Raw genomic sequence first — 20,155 nt, forward strand, 5'->3', positions numbered from 1 at the left:
CCACCCTTGTATCAGGGACTGGAAATGAAGGGAAACAAGTGAAATCAGCTATTTGAAGAGCTGCCCATTTCACATCATTACAGGACATCCTGGAGCGAGTACAGTGTGCTATAGTGAAAACAGCACGGACCTTGGAGCTGGTCAGACGTTTTCGTTGAATACTGGCTTGACTCCTAGCTGTATGACCTTGAGCAAGAGCCTTCGCCCTTCTGGGTTTGTGAAATGGGGATTACGGTGCCTACCACACAGGGCCACATAGGTGTTCTGTTTATGCCACTTCTCTTGTCCAAAGAGAAAAGCTGAGGGTTGAGATGAGCCTTGCTCAGCGATTGAAAAGGACTTGATGTGGGGCAAGCTTGGTTTCTCTTTCCTCCTTCTTGGTGAGTGGGAATCAGATCCACTGAAGCTCACCGTGAGGATGATTTTTGTCTGCCCTTGACCCATTGTGGACCCCTAGCTGTAAATAGGTGGGAGGAGGGCGGGATGTGCCTGGTGGGCTAACTCGTGACAGCAGTTCTATGTGCCATCAGCACCCCTGACCACACCACAAACAGCTGTGAACCCTTCTATGTCAGAGGCTGGCAGAAATACTCCCCTGGAAGCCAGCACTGGGTTAGTGTCTGGAACCAGAGAAACCGGGAGGGAATCCTAGTGAAGCCACTTACTAGCTTAGCAATTGTGGGCAGGTAATCTTACCTCCCTGAGCTTTCATTTCCTCATCTGCTACATGGTGAAATAATAGTACTTCCTTCATAAGACTATTGTGAGAACTAAATGAGAAAACGTCTGCAAAACACTAAGCTCAGTGCCTGGCACATTTTAAGCACTCAAAAGATATCCACTGGTAAATGGAGTAGCAGTAATTGAGCACCTCCCATCACAGGGTAGATGGGGCTGGTTATCTACTCTGCCCCGAAAGTGGGGGTGGCAAGAAGAGCATCATTATCTCTACCTTCAGATGAGAAAATAGAAGCCAAGCGTAGCTGAGAACTGAGCTCAGTTTGCAGAAGACAGAAACATTCGTGCTCATGGGAGGAGACAGCACAGGCTGCCCAGGGCAGGGTGGCTGTGAGTTCTGGGGGCAATGCCAGGCCACGGTGTCTGAGGTGGAGGGGTCTTGGCAGCCTCTGTGGGCCTTGAAAACCTCACGCAGGAGGGAGCTGGGGCCTCTTCATACAGCCTGTATCTTCCAAACTGGAGGTGAGGCTGCACAGTGCGGGAGTCCCAGCTGCCCAGTGTCTGGACAGGGACATCCCAGCCCCTGAGTTGCTCCCATCTGGAAAGCTGGGGCCCAATCAACCTTCCTCAGCTGTCCTGCCCACTGATTAACCAGGAAATGTGTTATTTGTTCTGAGCAGGGGAACAAGCTCTCCTGGGGAGAGGAATTCAGGGCTGGAGGTCCAGTCACTTCCAAGGAGGAAAAATCCCTGGAATTCTGTTGGGAGTCTGGGTCTCAGCAAAGGGAGCAGAAACGCAGTCCTTGCTTTTTGGTCCTTATTTACCAAATTAGTTCAGGTTCTGGTAGCTTTCTGGCTGCCAGCATGATTCCATAAAGACATAGGAAAGCAATTAGGTTGCCCTGGGTGTCCAGCAGGCTACCATCCCCACTCATGGTGTGCATGTCATGGCAAACCCCCCCTCCCCCGAGCCTTCTTATCAAGCCCTTGGGACTCTCTGCAGGGCTTTCCAGAGGTGATTTCCCTCCCCAAGAGGTGGGTGAGCAGGCTTAGCATTCTGTGCCTCATTAGGGGGGAAGCTGGGATCAGGGGTAAGGAAGTGACACATAGTGAGTCAGGGGCCATGCTGGAAACGGCCCCTCTTCTTTTACTGGGCAGGGAGGGTAGAAGGGGGACAGAAAGTTCTTGTAACTCCACATCCCCAGGGACTTGAGTTGTGGGTTAACAGACAGGGAGGGGGGCACTGGGGAATGTGCAGTCCAGATACTTAGGTGGCAACAGCAGCAGAGGTGGCTGGGAAAGATACCACTTCAATGTGAGGATGGCCACAGAGTCACAAGCCTAAGGGGAAGGCAAGATGGTACAGTCTTAAAAGCTTGGGCTCAGATGAATCCTGCATCTGGAACTTATCAACTGTGCAAGCCAGTAGCTCTTCCCAGCCTCAGTTTCCTTCTTTGTGTAGGTGGAAATCATGGTGCCTCCTTTATTTGGTTAAATGGCCACTTTACATAGCATACTTAATGCAGTGTTTGAACCATAGTAGACTCTGTAAATTTTGGTAACTTAAAAAAAGAAAGGAAAACCTCAAGTGTTTATGGGATTGGTGATTCCCAAGAGCTGCATCAACAGATACCAATAGTTACAGGGAAAGGGAGTGATAGACAGTAAGTGGGAGACAAGACAGGAAGGTGGCGCTGGGATGGGGGAGTAGGAGATGCCAGTCTTTAGGGTAGATTAACAGGGCTGTGGGCTCCCAGGGGAACAGGGTGGGAATTTCCAAGGGACCATTTGTATTCACCAAGGAGTAGGAGGGGCGCCTAGCGGAGTGGGAAGCGTGTCTGCCTGAGGGTTTTGGCTGGGGCCAAGCGGTGAGAGGCTGAATGGGCGGCAGGCTTCCAGAAATGCAGACGGAGGAGACGGAGCAGTAATAATGACTTGGACACACGGGAGGAAAAAATAGCTCAGGGACGAAGATGACGCCAAGGTTTCTGGCCTTGGGAGGCTCATGGGGTTCTGAGGTGAGTGCCGAGGGATGAAGAGGAGTGCTCCTGAAGGAACTGGCAGGTAGTGGGGAGAGGAAGGGAGTCGGGAACTGAAGAGTTGGGTGGATAACGGGGAAGGACAGGACGTGTGGAGCTCGGGCTTCCCCGTAGCTGCGAAGGAGCGATGTCTCGGGGAGAGAACTGAGCATTCTGGAAATCAAGGTGGCATTCATCCCAAAACACAAGGCACAGAATTCAAGGAGATCCTTAGGGCCATCCCTCAAGGCAGTGAGCACATGAACTTGGACCAGGAACTACCACCAGGAACTCAGTATTTCTCTCTTAAAATGGTTCTAACGATACCAGCCTCCCTACTTCATGGGATTATTCTGTCATTCACTCAGTTAGCCATCCATTGAACCCAAATTTCTTGGCTGTCTCTTAGAGTCAAGTACTGTTCTGGGTTCTGGGGAAACAGTGGTGAGCCAGGCAGACGCGATAGCAGTTCCTTTAGAGCTACCATTGCAGCTTGGGAAGTCAGGCAATAATGAGTTTTTTCAGTTGTTGAACAGGATTTTTCCTGTGGTCTTGAATTTTTGCTGAAGCCTCAAGGACAGACCAATAATGACTAAAGATTCTCACATTCCAAAGACAAGTGCTACACACTTTGCTAACAACATAACAGGTTCAACAACTATAGAGCCACATCCCTCAATACCAGCCTATGAATGAAAGGGATTGAAGAAAGTGTTGAGGTAGAAAACTGTTGCATTAGTAGGCAGAGCAGAGGTTTTCCCTGAGGGTACCCCCCCCCATGCAAACCAAGTAAAGGGGGCTCCAAGAGAACCAGTTGCAGAGTTTGGGGGGCCTATAAGAAGAGGAAAGTAGCATGACTTCCCACAACTCTCCCTCCACTGATGCTGGCTGAGTTGCTGGAAGCTGGAAGCATCCCGAGGTACCAAAGCACAGCAAGAAAGTTCTTGGGAGAACCCAACATATGTCTTTAGGAATCGGGGATGAACATAAATGAAGAGACTTGTGGGCACTTCCTGTCTGGAGAATTCTGACTGTGGAGCATGGCTGGAGTGGCTTCTGTGGCAGGGTGAGGAACAGCCAACTTACCATTGGTTTGCTGGCATGAGTGGGAAAGTCCATGAGGGACAGAGGATACGGGGATTTGTAAGAGGTTGGCCAGAGAGTGTTTTGCTATAGCAGTGCAGGGTGGAGGTCTTGCAGGGAGCTTCCCAAGAATCCGCAAATGTGCCCATGAAAGAGTCAGCGTGTGGCACCTGCCAGCCAAGGACACCTGTCACATAAAACTTTGCCACATTTCCTCTATTACCTCTGCCCTGACCCCAACAAAGAGGAGCCACCACAGAAAAGGATGGTCAGAAAAGCGGACCACAGGCCACTCTCTCCACTACAGAATCTCTAGCCAGGAAACAGTCCCATGGGGGGCAGGGAGGAGTATTGAATTGGATTTGCTATTGATTAAATTGGATAAGGATTTGATTTGGATAGGACCAGACATTTTAGTGCCTGAAAATTGGTCTTAATTATAGAAATGAAACTATTCTTGTGGCTGATCGGAAAGGGCAAGCCAAAGGCTCTGAGATTAAGGGTGGGGAGAGGAAATTCACCATAATATGGTTGAAGGCAATGAGAGGAGGAAAATATAGCTGTTTCCTGATTATCCTTAAGACTTGATGTTTTCAGGTTCAGCCCATCCAATAAACCAGTTATACAAGTAAAGGAATAAATAAGATAATTTAATCTAGTCATTAGGGCCATGAAAGTAAAATGGTGATGTGTTAGAAAGTGGTGACTGGGGAGTAGGAGGGCTGCTCTAGATTGGCAGGGAGGGGGGTCAGGGATGGCCACTCCAGGAGGTGATGTTTGAGCTGAGAGGAGAAGTGATGAGGAGCTAGTCCTGTAAACATCTAGGAGATGAGTGTTCCAGGGACAGGAAGTGGGCATTAACGTGGCTTTTACAAGAAGCAGAGAGGAGGCCAATGCAGCTGCAATGCAGTGGTGAATGTTCACGCAAGACGTGAGACAGATCAGATGGGGGCCAGTCATGCAGGGCTTTGTAGGCCAAGGTCAGGAGTTGAGGGTGTATTCCAACATTAGATAGTAGCTGTGCCTGTCCCTTGTGCAGTGTGGGAAGTTGCACACTGGTGCCCTCCTGACTGCTCTGTCTCTCTAAGAAACGGTAGGCTGCAGAAATGCACCATGTGCAGCCATGGTTGTCAGGCCTTTAGGCTTTAAGACAGTGGGCCGTGGGCGCGAATGTTGTTGGAGGTACTCAGATGGATGGCAACTGGCATTCTTGCACCCATGCCACCTCACTGCCAACATAAGATGTGAGCACCGGATCAATCAATGGCAAATTAAATCCCCCTTGGGTGAAATTCCTCAGGGAGGGATGGACTTCTGAGACTGAGGCAGGAAGCCAGGATTTCATTAACCTCTTGGATACACGCTGTCTTACTGAATGATCTTATTCCAGCTCTTCCAGGTCTACCCTCCGTGAAAAAGAGAACACTTTTTCTGGGATCCACCAGCAGGCTCTACGCTGACTCAACAGGAAGGGGACAAGAACAGGGAGCTAAGGCTGCTGGTAGCAGCGGGTCGCTCTCCAAGCTGCAGGATGGCCAAGGACACGGCCAACTCCACTAGAGGGCGCGCGCCCTCCCAGGCGGCGGTCCAGAGCCCCCGCGCCGCGTCCCAGCGCCAGCCTGCACCCGGGCGAACGCCCCTAGTGGCCGGGGTGAGTAGCGAAGAGACCGGACGTCGGTCCCTAGGGACCTGTCTCTGTTCCGCCGTTCTTGGTACCTTTCCAGGCCTTCTTCAGACCTTCGAGGCTGCAGCCTTGGTCATCCAAACCGAAGTTTGTCTCTGAGGTCAGGGGCGGGAGATAAACTCGGAACAGGTCTCCAGCCCAGCTTGCCCAGGACAGGAGAAAGGTGGCTCCAGTGCCGCTGTTCCTGCAGGCGGCATCTCCCGCACTAGCCCTCGGGTCAGCCCTGCGCCACCCCCAGCTACTCATGGGTTAAACCCCCTAGCCGCCCGCTCGCTTCCCGGTGCCAAAGTGGGTGTTGCTGAATTCCTCTCTCCCTCTCCCGTAATGAGGGGGCTGAGCTGTCCCTCCAAGGAGGGGGCATGGTGTGGATAAAAGAGACGAAAAAACAGGGAGAGGTTTCCAAAAATAAAAACCTTCCAGTTCCAGTTCCCCTTCGGAAGGCTCCGGCGACACGGAGAGCGCGCGAAGGTGCAGCTGCGGTGCGCGCCCAGCTGGAGACCAAGCGCGGCCGCCAGGCGCAGAGCGCGCAGCCCCGGGCCGCTCTGCCGTCCAGCCCTCGCCCTGGGGAGAGCCCGGCCCGCAGCCTTTCTCCGCGCCCCGCACACGAGGAGAAGCCAGGAGGGAACCCGAGCGCAGCCCGTGGGCGGCCGGGGTAACCTATTGCCAACCCCCGACTGGTCCCGCGCGCACTGCTCTCCAGTGGCCCCGGCGCCATGAGGCCGCCGACCACCTCTTCCTGCCCCGGGCGCGCCCTGCGGGACCCCTGGAGGCGCTTCCTGCCGCTCACCCTGGCTCTCTTCGTGGGCATGGGTCACGCTCAGAGGGACCCGGTGGGACATTACGAACCGGCTGGCAGGGACGCGAGTAGACTGTGGCGCCCCAGGGGCAGCCACCCCGCAGGGGCTGCAGCCAAGGTGTACAGTCTGTTCCGCGAGCAGGACGCGCCAGTCCAGGGCTTGCCGCCGGCGGAACGGGCCCAACCCGGCTGGGGGAGCCCCAGGAGGCCCGCTGAGACCGAGGCCAGGAGGCCACCCCGAGCGCAGCAGCCGCGGCGAGTCCGGCCACCTGCGCAGACCTGGAGAAGCAGCCCCTGGAGCCAGCAGCAGCCCGCACCCCGGGCACGGGCCTCTCCGGCTCTCCCGCGCTTCGGGACCCTGCAGCGGCCCCGGGCCGCGCCCCCAGCCCCGCCGCGAGGGCGACTCACGGGGTGAGCACTGGAGAGGAAAGCATGGGGGTTGGGGGGAACGCGGGCTGCGGCTGAGCGTTCATTCCTGGAGGGATGTGCAGGCGAGAAGAGAGGGCGCCGGGGCTCTGTCCTTAGTCCCTCTGGCCTCAGTAGTGCGGGGAAACAGCACCGAACTGGGGCTTGTAGATCTGAGCCACTTTCAGAAAGTTGAGGGGAAAGAGAAACGCCATCCTCTCCCTTTCATACCAGCTCGCCAATACCGGACGTTAAATCCTTTCCTAATGTGCCTCTGCATCCCGCCCCCTCAGCAAACCGGTGCTGCTGGGGTCCGAGAGGGGGCGGGCAGGAGCCGCAGGGCGCGCGTCCGAGCGCCTCGGGCACAGGGGAGGTTGAGCCCCCCAAGCGCCGTTGGTTGGGGATGTCGGGGACTCCATGGCGCGAAGGCAGATGCATCTCTGAGAAGGGGGCTGGCAGCGAAATCTGCGCGTGGGGACGAATATTTGGGTTGGGCGCAGGTTGGCCTGGGTACACGGAAGGGGAGTTGGCTCGGGGGCACTTTGGGCAGGAAGCCTGCCCCCGGTGTGCCTGTGGCACAGTGGTTCCCCCTGGGAATGGGCCTGTGTGTCTCCCTGTGCAGTGAAGTGTCAGCGCCATTCAGTCACTTCGCAGGTTTTTCCCAGCCCAGCGATTTACTTTTTCCCCTCTCCCCAGGCACCGCCCGCTGCCCACCGGGGGGCGCCCTCGCAGCGTGGGGAGGCTCCTCAGTCGGGGATCATCCTGGCTGCCAGGCGCTGGGCCCTGCCTGGATGTCAGGTGTTTCCAGAATGGAGGGAAGGGGAGCCTTTGGGCAGTGCAGGGCTGGGTGGGGGCACCACCGGGAGGCTGGGAAGAAACTTGGCATCCCTCTTGGCCTGAGTCCGATTTACCATTTGAGTTTAGTCCTGGTGCATGAGCAGAAGGGCTTGTACCCCCAGTTCTATTCCCCAGCACGTTCTTAGGGCCTTTGCACTGGCTGCTTTCCTTGGCTGCAGCAACCTTCTCCCACACTTCAGCAGGACTCCCTGGCTTCTTTGAGATCTCTGCTCCTGCCCCACCCTCTCTCTCCCTTCACAGGTTTTATATTTCTTCATAGCACTTATTCCCGTGTGACATATTATGTATCTGTTTCTGTGTTTCATGCTAATGTAAGTTCTATAAAAACAGAGGCTTTGTTTTGTTCATTGTTGTTACCATTGCCTAGAAGAGTGCCGCATATATGTGGTGCTCATTAAGTACCTGTTGAATGAGTGAATGAACTCCCTGCTGCCCACAGAAGGCCCAGCTTAAAGCAGGCGGACTGTAGACTCATGCACTGCCAAGTCTCTTACACACAGAATCAGTCAACAACTGTTAATGGAGCACCTACCATGTTTCAGGTTGTTTTCTTTCCTGACCTGTGCAAGTGAATACATGCTTCCTAAGAGCAAGTGTGGGGAGCATGGGATAGGAGATGGGTCCCAGAGACAAAGGCATTGTGCCTGCCAGGAGAGCAACTCAAATACTTATAACCGAGTTGGAGAAATGAACAGATATGTACCAGTGAATGTGCTTTCTAGTACCAGAAGCTTCATGTTAAGTATAAAGGAATGGGACAAGTGTGGCTGAGAAGCTCAGAGGACAACGAGGCCTGTGAGCTGGAGCCCGTGGTGCCCAATGGACAGCATGTGGGGAAGCAGAGGGGAGGTGGCAGAAGTGGGACCTAGAGGCGTAGCACTGCCCGAGGACAAGGGCTTCCCACTGTTGGCACTGGCCTAGAGGCAGGACTGCACCTGTGTGTAGTGGAGCCATGGAGGTCAGACTGGAAGCGTAGGTTAGGCCAGGTCGTGGAGGAGCTTTCACTGTAGGCATTTAGGTGGGGGCTAGGGGTGGGAGGGTGTACTATTAGAAGTCATGAAATGAGGTAGTGATGAGCAAAGCAGATTGTCACCACAATAAGGCTGACAGATGTGCACAGGTGTGTAAGAACACGGGCTGGGTGCCACCCACAGGCACCTGCTGTATGCAGGTGCATGCAGAATATCACATGTTGGGTTTGGCTCCTTTCCCAGATAATTTTCTGCAGCTTTGATAAAGAGTGAGTTCCTCTGGCACTCCAGCCAGCCACTCCAAGTCAGCCAGGGAGGGGCTGAGTGGCAGTCTTGTTAATGGGCTTTCTCAACCCAGGTCCATTCTGGCTGATGGCCCCTGGCCAGGCTGACCTCTGGCAATTGCCTTGTGGGTTCCTTAGGGCCAAGAACCAAGTGCCACCTGCTGGTGAAACTTGGAATTACACCACTACTGCCAGGGATCATTGGATCATTCATTCATTCATTCATTCATTCACTCATTCATTCAACAAGTATTTGGAAGGCCTCCTATATGCCAGGCACTGTGCTGGATGGTGGGGATACAGCAGTGGCCAACACAGCCTTTGTCTTCATGGAACTTGCAATATAGTGAGGGTTTTTTGCACACAGCAAACCAGAACAGACACAATTTCTGCACTAATGAAATTTACAGTCTACAGGAAAATTTTGGAGCCATTGTTTCTCAATATTTAGGGTTTCCTGGACTAGCCTCAAAGCATGCCACCTTTTAAATATTTTCCTCTTTTATCTCTTGCTTTATTATTTTTCTTTAAATTTATATACTGTTAAAATAACAGGATTTTGTGTTTTATTTATTTTAAAGTATTTTATATTATGAAGTTTTGTACAAATGCACAAAAAGGTATTGGATGTAATATAATTCACAAGCCAACTTTATCAAACCTTAATATTTTGGCACATTTTGCTTCTGATTTTTTTTTTAGTTGAAACTTCCTCTATGAATTTGCCTCCATCTCTACCCTAAATTTACTTATGAGTCCAACATATGTTTTTATACTATTACTACATATGCATGCATCTGTAGAGCAACAATTTGTTTTGCATATTTTAAACATAGATAAATGATGCCATGCTGTATTATCCTTCTAAAATTTCTTCTCCTCTCCTCGTTAGATTTTGAGATTGAACCATGTTAATATAATTAGCCCAAGTTTATTCATTTGAACTGTTGTATATTATTCCACTGTCTGAATATACCACAGTTTATTTATCCATCCTCCTGTTTTGGGACATTTAGATGAGTTACACTTTCTTGCTATTACAAACAGCGCTTGACTCATTTTTCTACATAAATAAATTCATTTCCAAAGAAACTTTGTATCACTATCATAAGTTGAAAATAGTTTCACTTGTCATGAAGAGAAGATAACTGTAGGAAAGTTGAAATGAAAACAAAAGTTCTCAAATTCTAGTCAGATACTGTTATCTTAAGAAGCTCAATCCTGTGTTCTCCCTGTTGAAAAGGGGGACTGGCAGGTGTTGGGGGAAGGACCTGGCTTACAGATCAATTTTTTTTCACTGACCTAATTAGGCTAGAAAATCACCAAAACAGGAATCACTTTATCACCAAGTAACTCAGAATTGTTGAATGCTGTGATTGTGGAAACCTAAAACCCACTTCTCTGCTCTCAGTGCTGCTCATCTGCTTTTTGGGAAACACTAGATTAAGTTAAACAAAGAAGTATTAAATGTATCACATGTGTCAGGCGCTGTGTTAGACTCTAGAGGCACAAGGAGGAATCAGAAAAGAACCCTCAGGTAGTCACATAGAGAATCATACAACTAACATCCTGAGACAATCACTACTCAAAGATCACAGGGAATGGAGAACAGGGAAGGCAGGGTAGATGTCAAAGTAGGTTTTACACAAAGAAGGTAACATTTGATTTGGAAGTCTTGGAGTGCAAAGGATTTTAATTGCCAAAGAAGAGAGGGAAGGCATTCTAGGCAGAGAGTAGCTTAAGCAAAGGCATCAAAATGTGAACACAGAGAATGCAATTGGCAGATGACAAACTTTGTATCCTTGGAGGATCACAGCCTTGGTTGCGGGTGGTCATGGAGACGAGGGAGGGGTAATGGAAACAATTAGGCTGCAGAGGCAAGTGGGGGCCTGGTTAACTTTGTAGAGGCCAATGGAGAGCTATGAGAGGTTTTAAACAAAGGATTACTATGATCATATTTGTCTGAGGTGGAATAGCAACTGTCCCAAGCTGTTAGTCAGAAGTGTCCCCAAGTATTGGGCAATGATGCTGCATATCAAGCTAATGTTTGCTGAGTGGTATCACCTGGAAGGTTGGGCTCATATGATCTCTAAGTGGGACCTTCCGGGGAGGCAGACCAGAGTCATATACCCCAGCTAGTAAGGCTCATTTGCTATCACCAGCCGCGCAGAGCCCACTGAATGGTCATCTCTTAGCTGGCCACCTCCCTGGGTCATCTCTTAGCTGGCCATCTACCCAAAACTCTAATACTGGCCTAAAAAGGACCCTCAAGAGGCCGTCATTGAGAACCTGAATCCCTCTTGAGCACCCATCCAGTCCCAAGCTGCTCCTCCCACCCCCACTGCCTGGCAGCCTTTAATCCTAGCCACTCCTCACTGTGGCCCTGATGGCCCTGAGGGTTCCACCATGGGCAGGCAAGGGAGGCCCAGCTGCCGCCCTCCTACAGTCAGCTGCGAAACCATCCTGAGGTCATCAGCTGGCTCAGGGGGCCTCCTTGGGCAGTGCTCCATGCCATGACTGCCCAGCCAGACGGGCCCCTCAGTTTGTGCTATCTGGACTCCCACAGGCCCTAGTTCTTAGAAAACTCCCAGGGAATGTGGTCTGTTTCCTTTCAAAAACTTCCCAGGCCTCTAGGAGGTCTTGTCACCACCATGAGGAGTAGTGAGTTACAAATGGGTGGGTAGTTTCCCCCTTCTGCCAGGGGACACATTCAGAAACCTTGGGTATGAGAACCAGCCCCCTCTCCAGAACCCGGTGCCTGGGCCCTGATGGGAAGGAGGCCATCATGGAGCCAAGAAGCTGCTGAAGGCAGTCAGTGGTCCAGAGAGGCTTTGGGGTGGCTGGAATGGCATAGCCCTTCGCTGGGGGAACATTCTGGGAGCTTCCTGGGAGGTTGGGCCAAAGGGCCAGGAATGAGCCTCAGCTTTTTCAAGCTGCAGGAATTTATTTGGAAAGTTTTGTAAGGCTCCAAAACCACACAAGCTTTGGGGTCCACTCAAATGTTAAGCAAATTCCTAAGTGAGACCAGATGCTTGCCCATTCTGACCACAGAGGTCATGGGATGGCCCCTGTCCTGTCCCTCTCCCTCACTCTCCAGCTTGGTACCTCTGCCACCACACTCATCCTGAGTTTCATGAGTGCTTAGTAGACAATTTCTGATGCTGATGATGGGGTCCACGAAGCCAGAACCAGGAACGGCCTGAGCTGAGGAGTCAAGCCCCCAGAGGTCTTCTCCAGGAAGATCCCTTCTAGGCAAGTCACCCAGGTCCAGGCATTTGGGTCTTTATACCGAGACTCAGGGAGTGGTGACACCTGCTGGTGCTGCAGGGGGCCTCACCAGATGCCTGAAAGCAAAGTTTGGGTGAGTCAGGTGAGTGCCCCAGCAGTGAGCGTAGGTCAGTGTTTCCAGTGGATGCGCTCAGTGCCAGCACCAAAGAGGAGCTGGGAGAAGGACTGTGTCCTATTAAGTGTGTCCTATTAAGTAAGTTCCCTCAGCCTGCCCAAGTTAAAACAGAGTGCTCCTTCAGCAGAGGCAGCTTAACCCAAGTCCCCAGCCCCGTCTTCCTACCAGCTTGCCACCTCACAAGTCCTGCTTAAATAGAAGAGCTAGAGCCCAGTGCTCAGTCTTACTGCAGCCCCTGGGCCAAGGCTCCTCCCAATGTGCGTTTGTTAGCAGGCGATGCAAATGTATGTCTGTAAGAGTTTTATGTGTGTCTTCCAGCTCTCGTTGGGTTGTCAGCATTTGTTGGGCAAGGACGTGGTGCTTGTTTTTTGGTGAGAGGAAATGTAGACTTGGAGCATGACAGTGTTGGGCCAACTCAGGTTTGAATCTGGCTCAGGCTCTCACTTACTGTTTAGCCTCAGCAAGTGACTGAACCTCTCTGATCTTGCTTTATGGCCATCTTCATGATCACTGTCATTGTTGTCCCAGTGGGTTCTGTACTGTACGGATGGAGAGAGTGAGGTTCCCCAACATCATGCAGAGAATGGCAATCAGGACTCAGTATTAGATCTTCAGAATCCCAAAGTGCCTTCCCCGGGCCGAGTGGCCTCCCTAGAGAAGGGAGACAGTCTGTGCAGCCTGACAGTGTTCTGTAGAGGGCAGGACCATCAGAGGGGCTCTGTGAATAGTCCCCTTCTGAGCATCCTTATACCTGACCCCATTTTGGTGACTCCACAGGAGGAACGTCTGTGGGGGAAAGTGCTGCCCGGGATGGACAACAGCAAACAGCACCAACCACTGCATCAAACGTGAGTGCTTCTCCCCACCTACCCTTCTCCTCTCTCTCTTTTGAAGTGGGCTGGGCGTGGGGACTCCAGACCTGGAGCAGAAGTGTCTTCCCCAACCTTCCTCCTGAGGATGGGAGTAGAGGCAATGTGCCCTGGGAGGGAGGAGATTATAAAATGCCTCCAACTGAAAACAACTTCTCAAATAAAAGCCCAGCTTACGTGTTTAAAGCTTCCTGCATTTCCTTCCTGCTGCCCCACTGTGTTGGCACCTCACTTGCTGTGCCCACAGGGTCCCTTAGGTGCCCACATGCCCTGTGGTCTGTAGAATGTGGCTGGCCCCAGAGCCTCTGCATTGCACATTTCCAGAGACGCCGCTCTCTGGACCTGGCCTCTGTCAGGCATCCCGCCAGGATGGTCAGATGAGGCTCTGACCACTTGTCTGGAGCAGCCTTCCTTTGGACTGCTTCAAAGCCCGGCGGGCTGGCCCAGATGAGAGAAAAGAGAGAACAGTCATCTTAGTTACGTGGAAACCAAGGAGTGAGGCAGGAGGAGCCAAGCCTCCACTGACGGTGTCAGGGGCAGTAACAAGGGCCAGAGCCCATACTCACGCAGCACTCGCTTTGTGCAAGGCGCACTTACATCCCCACAGGGCAGGTAGTACCACTGTCCACTTGGCAGATGAGCAAACTGATGCACAGGCAGGTCACGTGCTCAGGGTCACATGACCTGGAAACGGCAGGATTTGAACTCAGGTAACCGGACTCCAGGGTCCCTTTTTTTAAATCACTACACTCGCCTTCCACATATCTTACCTTGCTTTCTGGGCCTTTGTGCATCTGTGAACTGGGGATGACAATCATCTACTACTGCCATTGCTACCACTGCCACCGCCATTCCTGCTGCACTGCTACCACCACCACCACCACCATTGCTGCTGCCATTGCCACCACCACCACCACCACCATTGCTGCTGCCATTGCCACCACCACCACCACCATTCCTGCTGCACTGCTACCACCGCCACCCTTATTACTGCTGCTGTTACTGCTGCTCCTACCACTGTTGCTACCGTTACTTCTGCTACCACCATTACTACCGCTACTACCATAACTAGTACTTCTACTACCATCACTGCTGCTATCATTACTACTGCTACTACCATCACTGCTACTACTACTACCAGTACAACCATTACTACTGCCACTACCATTACTAGTACTGCCACTACCATTACTAGTACTGCCACTACCGTTACTAGTACTGCTACTACCATTACTACTACTATCACCATTACTGCTGCTGCTACCACTGCTAGGATTGCTACTGCTGCTGCTCCCACCACTACACTGCTAGCTAATAGCTGAGGATTTACTGTTCCCAACACTGTGCTAAGCTCTTCACATACACTATCTTAGTTAAGCCTCCCAATAATCTTATAATATGAGTATTTATTGATCATTTACAGACAAGGAAACCGAGGCTCAGGTTAGTTGGGAAACATGGCCAAGGATATCTCACCTCAAGTGCTGGAGGAAGAGCTGGATTCAGGCAGTCTGACTCCAGAACCCAGCACTCTTCTCTATGGGGCTTTGTTCCCTCCCGACACCAATGAGGCTGGGCCTTCTGGAGTTGGGAATCCCCACAGATAATAACAGATATGGGGGTTTCAGGGAGCCCCTTGGATCTTTCTCTTTCACATCCAGGGCCCCTCTTGAGCTCCCGTCAGCTCCCAGGTCTGTATGGCAGCTCCAGGAACTCCCCCGAGCGGTCCTTCCTGGAGCTGCCACCACCCTTAGTCTGGCCCTAAGCCTGGCTGCAAAGCCTCAGTCTCACCAGCAACCCCTCCTGCCCAAGGACAAGCCCACAGGCTCTTAGCAGTGTGAGGGTTTCCAGGTTCATGACAAAACTTATGGTGTTCCAGCCCTGATGGAGACCCTCATCTCTGGTTCTGACGCCTCCAAAGTGGGGATGAGACAGGGATGAGATGGGGCTGCTTCCATGCCTGTGGGGATGGGAATGCTGGCTCACCAAGTTCTTAGTCCTGCCTCAGACCTCATGGCCTTGATCTCTCCCAGTCAGCTGATGATGGTCAGGCAGAATCTTGGGCCTCTCTAAGGATCTACAGATAAAGAAATCAAAACCCCAAATTCAAAAACAAACAGCAAAGCAGATTGCCTCCCTGGAAATTCTTTCCTTTCAGGACCCTGGATTAGTGTGGGCTTTCAGAGGACAGGCCCTCTGTGGCTGGGGGAAGAGTCAGGGGACACCTCATAATTTTAAAGATGAAGACAGCAAACCTCGGAGAAGTGGTGACTAGCTCAAGGTCACAGACCTCATTAGAGGATCTGAGAATCAAAATCAGTGACCCCCCTGGCAGAGAAGCCAGAGATGTGTGTAGTCAGGTAGTTTTATACTCAGCAGAAGCTCTGGTGTGTGTGTTTTTAAATCACCCTAGGTGATTCTAGCCAGAGCTGAAGACACTGAACAGATTTTGGGGTCCATCATAGGAAGATCTGCCTTGAGGGAGTCCTACTCAAATGTGAATGTTCCCCTGAATCCTCTAGTATCTTACTAAAGTGCAGATTCTGATTCAGCACGTCTGGGGTAGAGCTGGAGAATCTGTGCTTCTAACAGTTCCCAGGGGCTGGTGCTGTTGGTCCAGGGACCACATTTTGGGGGCCTTGGGAGACTCTGGAGGCTGTGGAAGGGACTTGGGGTTGGAGGTGGAGAGTAGGGTTGGAAAGTTCTAACTAGCTTAACAGAGAGTGTTGCTGAGATTTGAGTTGAAGTTGGAGCAGGGTGGCTTCAGAGGGGGTGGGCTTCTCACCAGCTGCCTGAGAAATCTGGGCATGAGCCTTGCTCTGGCCCTCCAGCCCCCAAAGCTCTGTTTCCTGACTTGCACGTGATTTTCCAGCATTACTCTCTGCCAAACTGGAGTTTCGACATTGGAAACTCGAAGTTGGGTGAGTCTGCAGATTGTCAGAACCAATGTGTGTGTACACCCTTGTGCCCCAGTAGTGGGCTGCTCCAGCGTGCTTCCAGTGCCCACTGCACCCTGGGGGTCCTAAGCCCCTGTTATTTCCCTCCCGGGCCCTCTCACCCTGCTGCTCCCCTGGCTGTCCCCTGACCCACGCACACAGGCTGGCACTTCCCCTGAAGGAATTGCCAATGGGCGTCAGCCTTTCCCACTTGGTCAGCTTGCCCACTGAAGGGCTGTGTGCTAATTAGCTGGGCTGTGCTGTTTGCTTGTTGCTGTTCCTCTGCTAATAAGCCTAACAAGAACCACGTGGGCAGTGGGGCGTTGGCTCTGGATGGCTGGGTCCTAAGCTCTGTAGAATGTAGGGCTCTTGGCTCCACACCCTGTCAGCTGGCTCTCCTACCTCCCCCAGTGGTTTGCCGGCTCCCTCTCCCCTCCCCACAGCTGCCCCTCTGGCTGGAGCTGAGACTGTCAATGCTGGGGAATGCTCATGACTCTGTCCGAGAAGTTTCACACATATTGGGTGACTCCTAGGACAGCAGAGGAGGAGAGCTGACAAGGACGGGTGTGTGACATCCTCCCACTGCCAAGAATGAAATCTAGTCCCAGAACCGTGTGGAGACTCTGTCCCCAGGTGTCTCCCAGATTTCTATGGGTACAACCCACTGCCCATGTACAGGGAGTGATGGCCGAGCCCCCTGGGGCCACTCCCTGGCCCCCTCTTGCATCCTCTCACAGAATCCTAGGTTGCTGTAACACACAAGCCCATCTCCCTGGCAGGTCCTTTCCTTCACCCCTGCCCAGTCGCTGGACCTCGGGGAGCCACTGTATCTGCAGGTGGCCATTGCTGGAGCCACAGCTCCTCCCTCCGCCTTGGCGGGGTCTTACGCTGGGTCCTCTCTCCTCCTCTCATTTTGGTATCTGCCTGTCCTTCTGTGGCTTTGCCAGCTCTGTCATGCAATTTATGTTTTTATGCATTTGTGGAAGCTGAGGACTGGGGCCTGCCTGGCCCCCTCAACTGAGGGGAAGGTCTGTAGAGTGTGGGGTGAGTGGGTCTTGTGTATAATTAGGGCTTTTGGAAGACTGTCCATCCTTCCCAGACTGGCTCACCCTCATCATCACCCCAATACACACACACACACACAAACACACACACACACACAATGGTAAGAGGATTCTTTAAATTCTCATTTTATCTCTGCCTAGCTGCACAGCAGCTGGGGCTGTTCTGGGGTTGAGGATGGGTCTAGGTGGGTCGCTCCCCTCCAACCCTGCAGCAGTAAGGCGTAAGGTTAAGAGCACGTGTTTTGAATTCTAGTGCCAGATCCAAGGCGTGGTGGGTTTGAATCCCAGTTCTGTGTCCTCAGGCAAGTGACTGGCCCTTTTTTGCTAAAGAGCCTCATCTATACAGTGGGTATAATAATCTATATAGAGTTGTTTGGGGAGATTAATCATAACACTCTGTATCTCTTACTGTGGGTCAGAGCTTAAATTATTAATTTTTAATCCTCACAACAACCCTAGAAACTAGATTCAATCTTTATTCTCATTTGCAGATGAGGTTAAGTATTTGTCCCAGTCTTGCAGCTGGGAATCAGCAGAGCCTGGAAGTTTAGCCATTACCCTTAATCTGGACCCAGGAGATTGTGCTACCTGCCTGGGCTGAAATGCTTACTCCACCTCTTAGCTACATGACTGCGGGCAAGATGCTTAAGCTCTCTGTGCCTCAGTTTCCTCTCCTGTAAAATGTGACTAATATTAGTCTCTGCCTCTCATAGTTGGAAGGAACAAGTGAGATAACTCAAGTTAAGTGTTCAGTTCAAGGCCTGGCATGCTCTGTCCACATCTGGCCTTGGTGTTGAGACAGGGACTGTGTCTCCTGGCCCCTAGCATGCCGCTCAGTAGTAAGTGTTCACTGGACACAAAGTAAAGGCTCAATAAGTGTGTACTGAATAATCCAGGGCCTAGCCCAGGTCTGTGCTGAGGTGAGCCCTTCTGCAGTCCCAGGTCTGTCAGCCCCTCCAGAGAACTCCTCATAGTCCTCAGGAGACCCTCAGGAGATCCTGGAGTGGCCTGGGCATGTGCTCCTGCCTTCTTGGTTTAGAGCCTCTGCGTGGCCTTCATTCTGGTCCACATCTCAGTGCTATGAGGACTTTAACCCTCTTGATCTGGGCTTTGCCTTGACTCCCCTGAGGGAGCTTCCTTAGCCCACCCATCCGAACCCTGTAATGATCTCATCCCACAGGGTAAGAGCCCCAACTTTGGAGCCAAACTCACTGGGTTCAAACCCCTGCTCCATCACTTACTAGCACGGTGATCTCAGGCAACTGCTTGGCCACCCTCAGCCTTACTTTCCCCATATGTCAAGTGGGAGTGAGAATAGTTCTTATAGTGGTTATAAGAAGGAAGAAAAGAGACATGTGTAAAGAAATTAGCCCAGGGCCTCATAATGGTAAGCGCTGAACAAACGGCTGGGAGAAGGGTCAGGGCAGGGGCATGATTTGCAGGCCATTCACTGACTCGTCAGGAACCACTGGCAGCCAGAGTGGTGGAGAGGAGGGCAGGAGGTGGCTAAGGGGAATTGCGACATGACCTCAGTGAGACCCAGCCAACACGGAGGGTGCAGTCCCAGCAAGACACCATCCACCTCCACCCCCCACCTACGGGCACCGTAGCTCTTCCTGGTGAGCAGGTGCATCTCCTGAAGGTCTAAGTTAGAAGATGTTCTTACCCGGGGCCTCCTGAAGCTGAGTGCCATGTCCTGTTGATAGCAGGGCAGTGTTCGCCCTCTCTACCTACTTGGCATACGTTTGTTAAAGGACTAAGTGGGTGAATGATCACAGGGGTGACCTGGTAGTTTCCTTCTGCCATCCCCAGCTGCCTCCTCTCACCTCCTTGGCTGGCTTCTCCTTTTCTACCCGGCATCTTAATGTTGGGCTGCCTCAGGACTTTCCCCAGATCTTCCAAGTCCCCACACAAAGGGGGCCATGGGAGCCAAGCCAAGCATTATTTGCTCCCCATTTCTAAGCACCAGTAAGCACCAGGACAAACAATTAACATGCAACAATAAAAGAGCAAAGCTCTCTGTGTGCCAGGGACCACACTAAACACTTCGATCCCCTTCACCCTGTGAGCGACCATCATGTCACTATCCTGGCCCCTCCTGTGTCCCTGCTGCTGCTTCTCCTCTGCCCAACCACCAAACGTGGCTTCTCAGAACAGAGTCCTGGGTCCTCGGCTTTGCTCTCTAGCTGTACTGCTCCTGGAATGATCTAATGCATTCCCATGGATGTAAACATCGTCTCTGGGCTGACGACGCCCAGATTTATATATATCTTCAGCCAGACCTCTCCTCCGACCTCCAGACTCCTCCGTCCCACTGCCTACTCGACATCTGTTCTTGATGCCTCCCAGACATCCCCACCCCTACTTGTCCAAAATGAACTTGTGGTTTCCTTTTCTCTGAGCTGACTCCCCTGGCAGGTCTTACCCACCCTGTTAAAAGGCATCCCCATCTACCTAGATGCTCAAGCCAGACACCTGGGGGCCCTCCAAGACACCTTCGCCTCTCAGCTTTATATCCATTCTGTCCTGAGCCCTGTTTGTTTTACTTCCTGAGTCGCTGGGGAACCTGCCTGCTTCTCCCTGAGTCCCCTGCTGCCTCCCTAGTCCGGGGCTCCAGCACCCTCTCCTGGGTGACGGCAGCCACCAGCTGACGGTTTATCTCCTGCCCACCTTACCCTCCAGCTCTTTCTCCATAAATTAGATCATAACACATCCCTGTCCAAATCTGCCTCTCAGTGTGCACCCCCTTGCTCGCCATAGCAAGCTGGGGCTCCTGGATAGAAAGTGCTACCTCGGGGCTGTTGCATGTGCCGCTCTCTTGGTTTGCTTTCTCTCCTCTCTTCACGAAGCTGACTCCTTGTCATCTTTCCAGTCTCCATTTCAAGCTCCCCTCCTTGGAGGAGCTCCCCCTAACCACTCAGCCTAGAGCTGCCCCCCACTAGCCTTGTTCTTCTAGATCTCAGCCCCCCTCCCCCAACGCTTTCCATCCTAACTCACATCCCAATGTCTGCTCTTCTGCTTCTGTGTTTGCTCGTTTTGTGACAGTCTCTCTAAGTTGAAAGGTCCATAAAGGTGAGGACAGTGTCTATCTTGCTTACCATCTTAGG

General features: G+C 52.1%; 1 protein-coding gene across 1 annotated transcript in view; it reads left to right on the forward strand.

The window, feature by feature from the left end:
• Positions 1 to 6,111: 6,111 nt before the first annotated feature.
• The window catches only part of LTBP2 (latent transforming growth factor beta binding protein 2), an 86,227-nt gene continuing 72,183 nt past the window's right edge, over positions 6,112 to 20,155 (forward strand). Inside the window, exons 1-2 of the mRNA XM_087819169.1 lie at positions 6,112 to 6,669; positions 12,957 to 13,027. Of these exons, the coding sequence (XP_087675295.1) occupies positions 6,176 to 6,669; positions 12,957 to 13,027 (565 nt within the window). The 5' untranslated portion in view covers positions 6,112 to 6,175. The remainder of the gene's footprint in view (positions 6,670 to 12,956; positions 13,028 to 20,155) is intronic.

This window comes from Miniopterus natalensis, chromosome 1, assembly GCF_054644295.1.
Source record: "Miniopterus natalensis isolate mMinNat1 chromosome 1, mMinNat1.hap1, whole genome shotgun sequence".
Lineage (NCBI taxonomy): Eukaryota > Metazoa > Chordata > Mammalia > Chiroptera > Miniopteridae > Miniopterus > Miniopterus natalensis.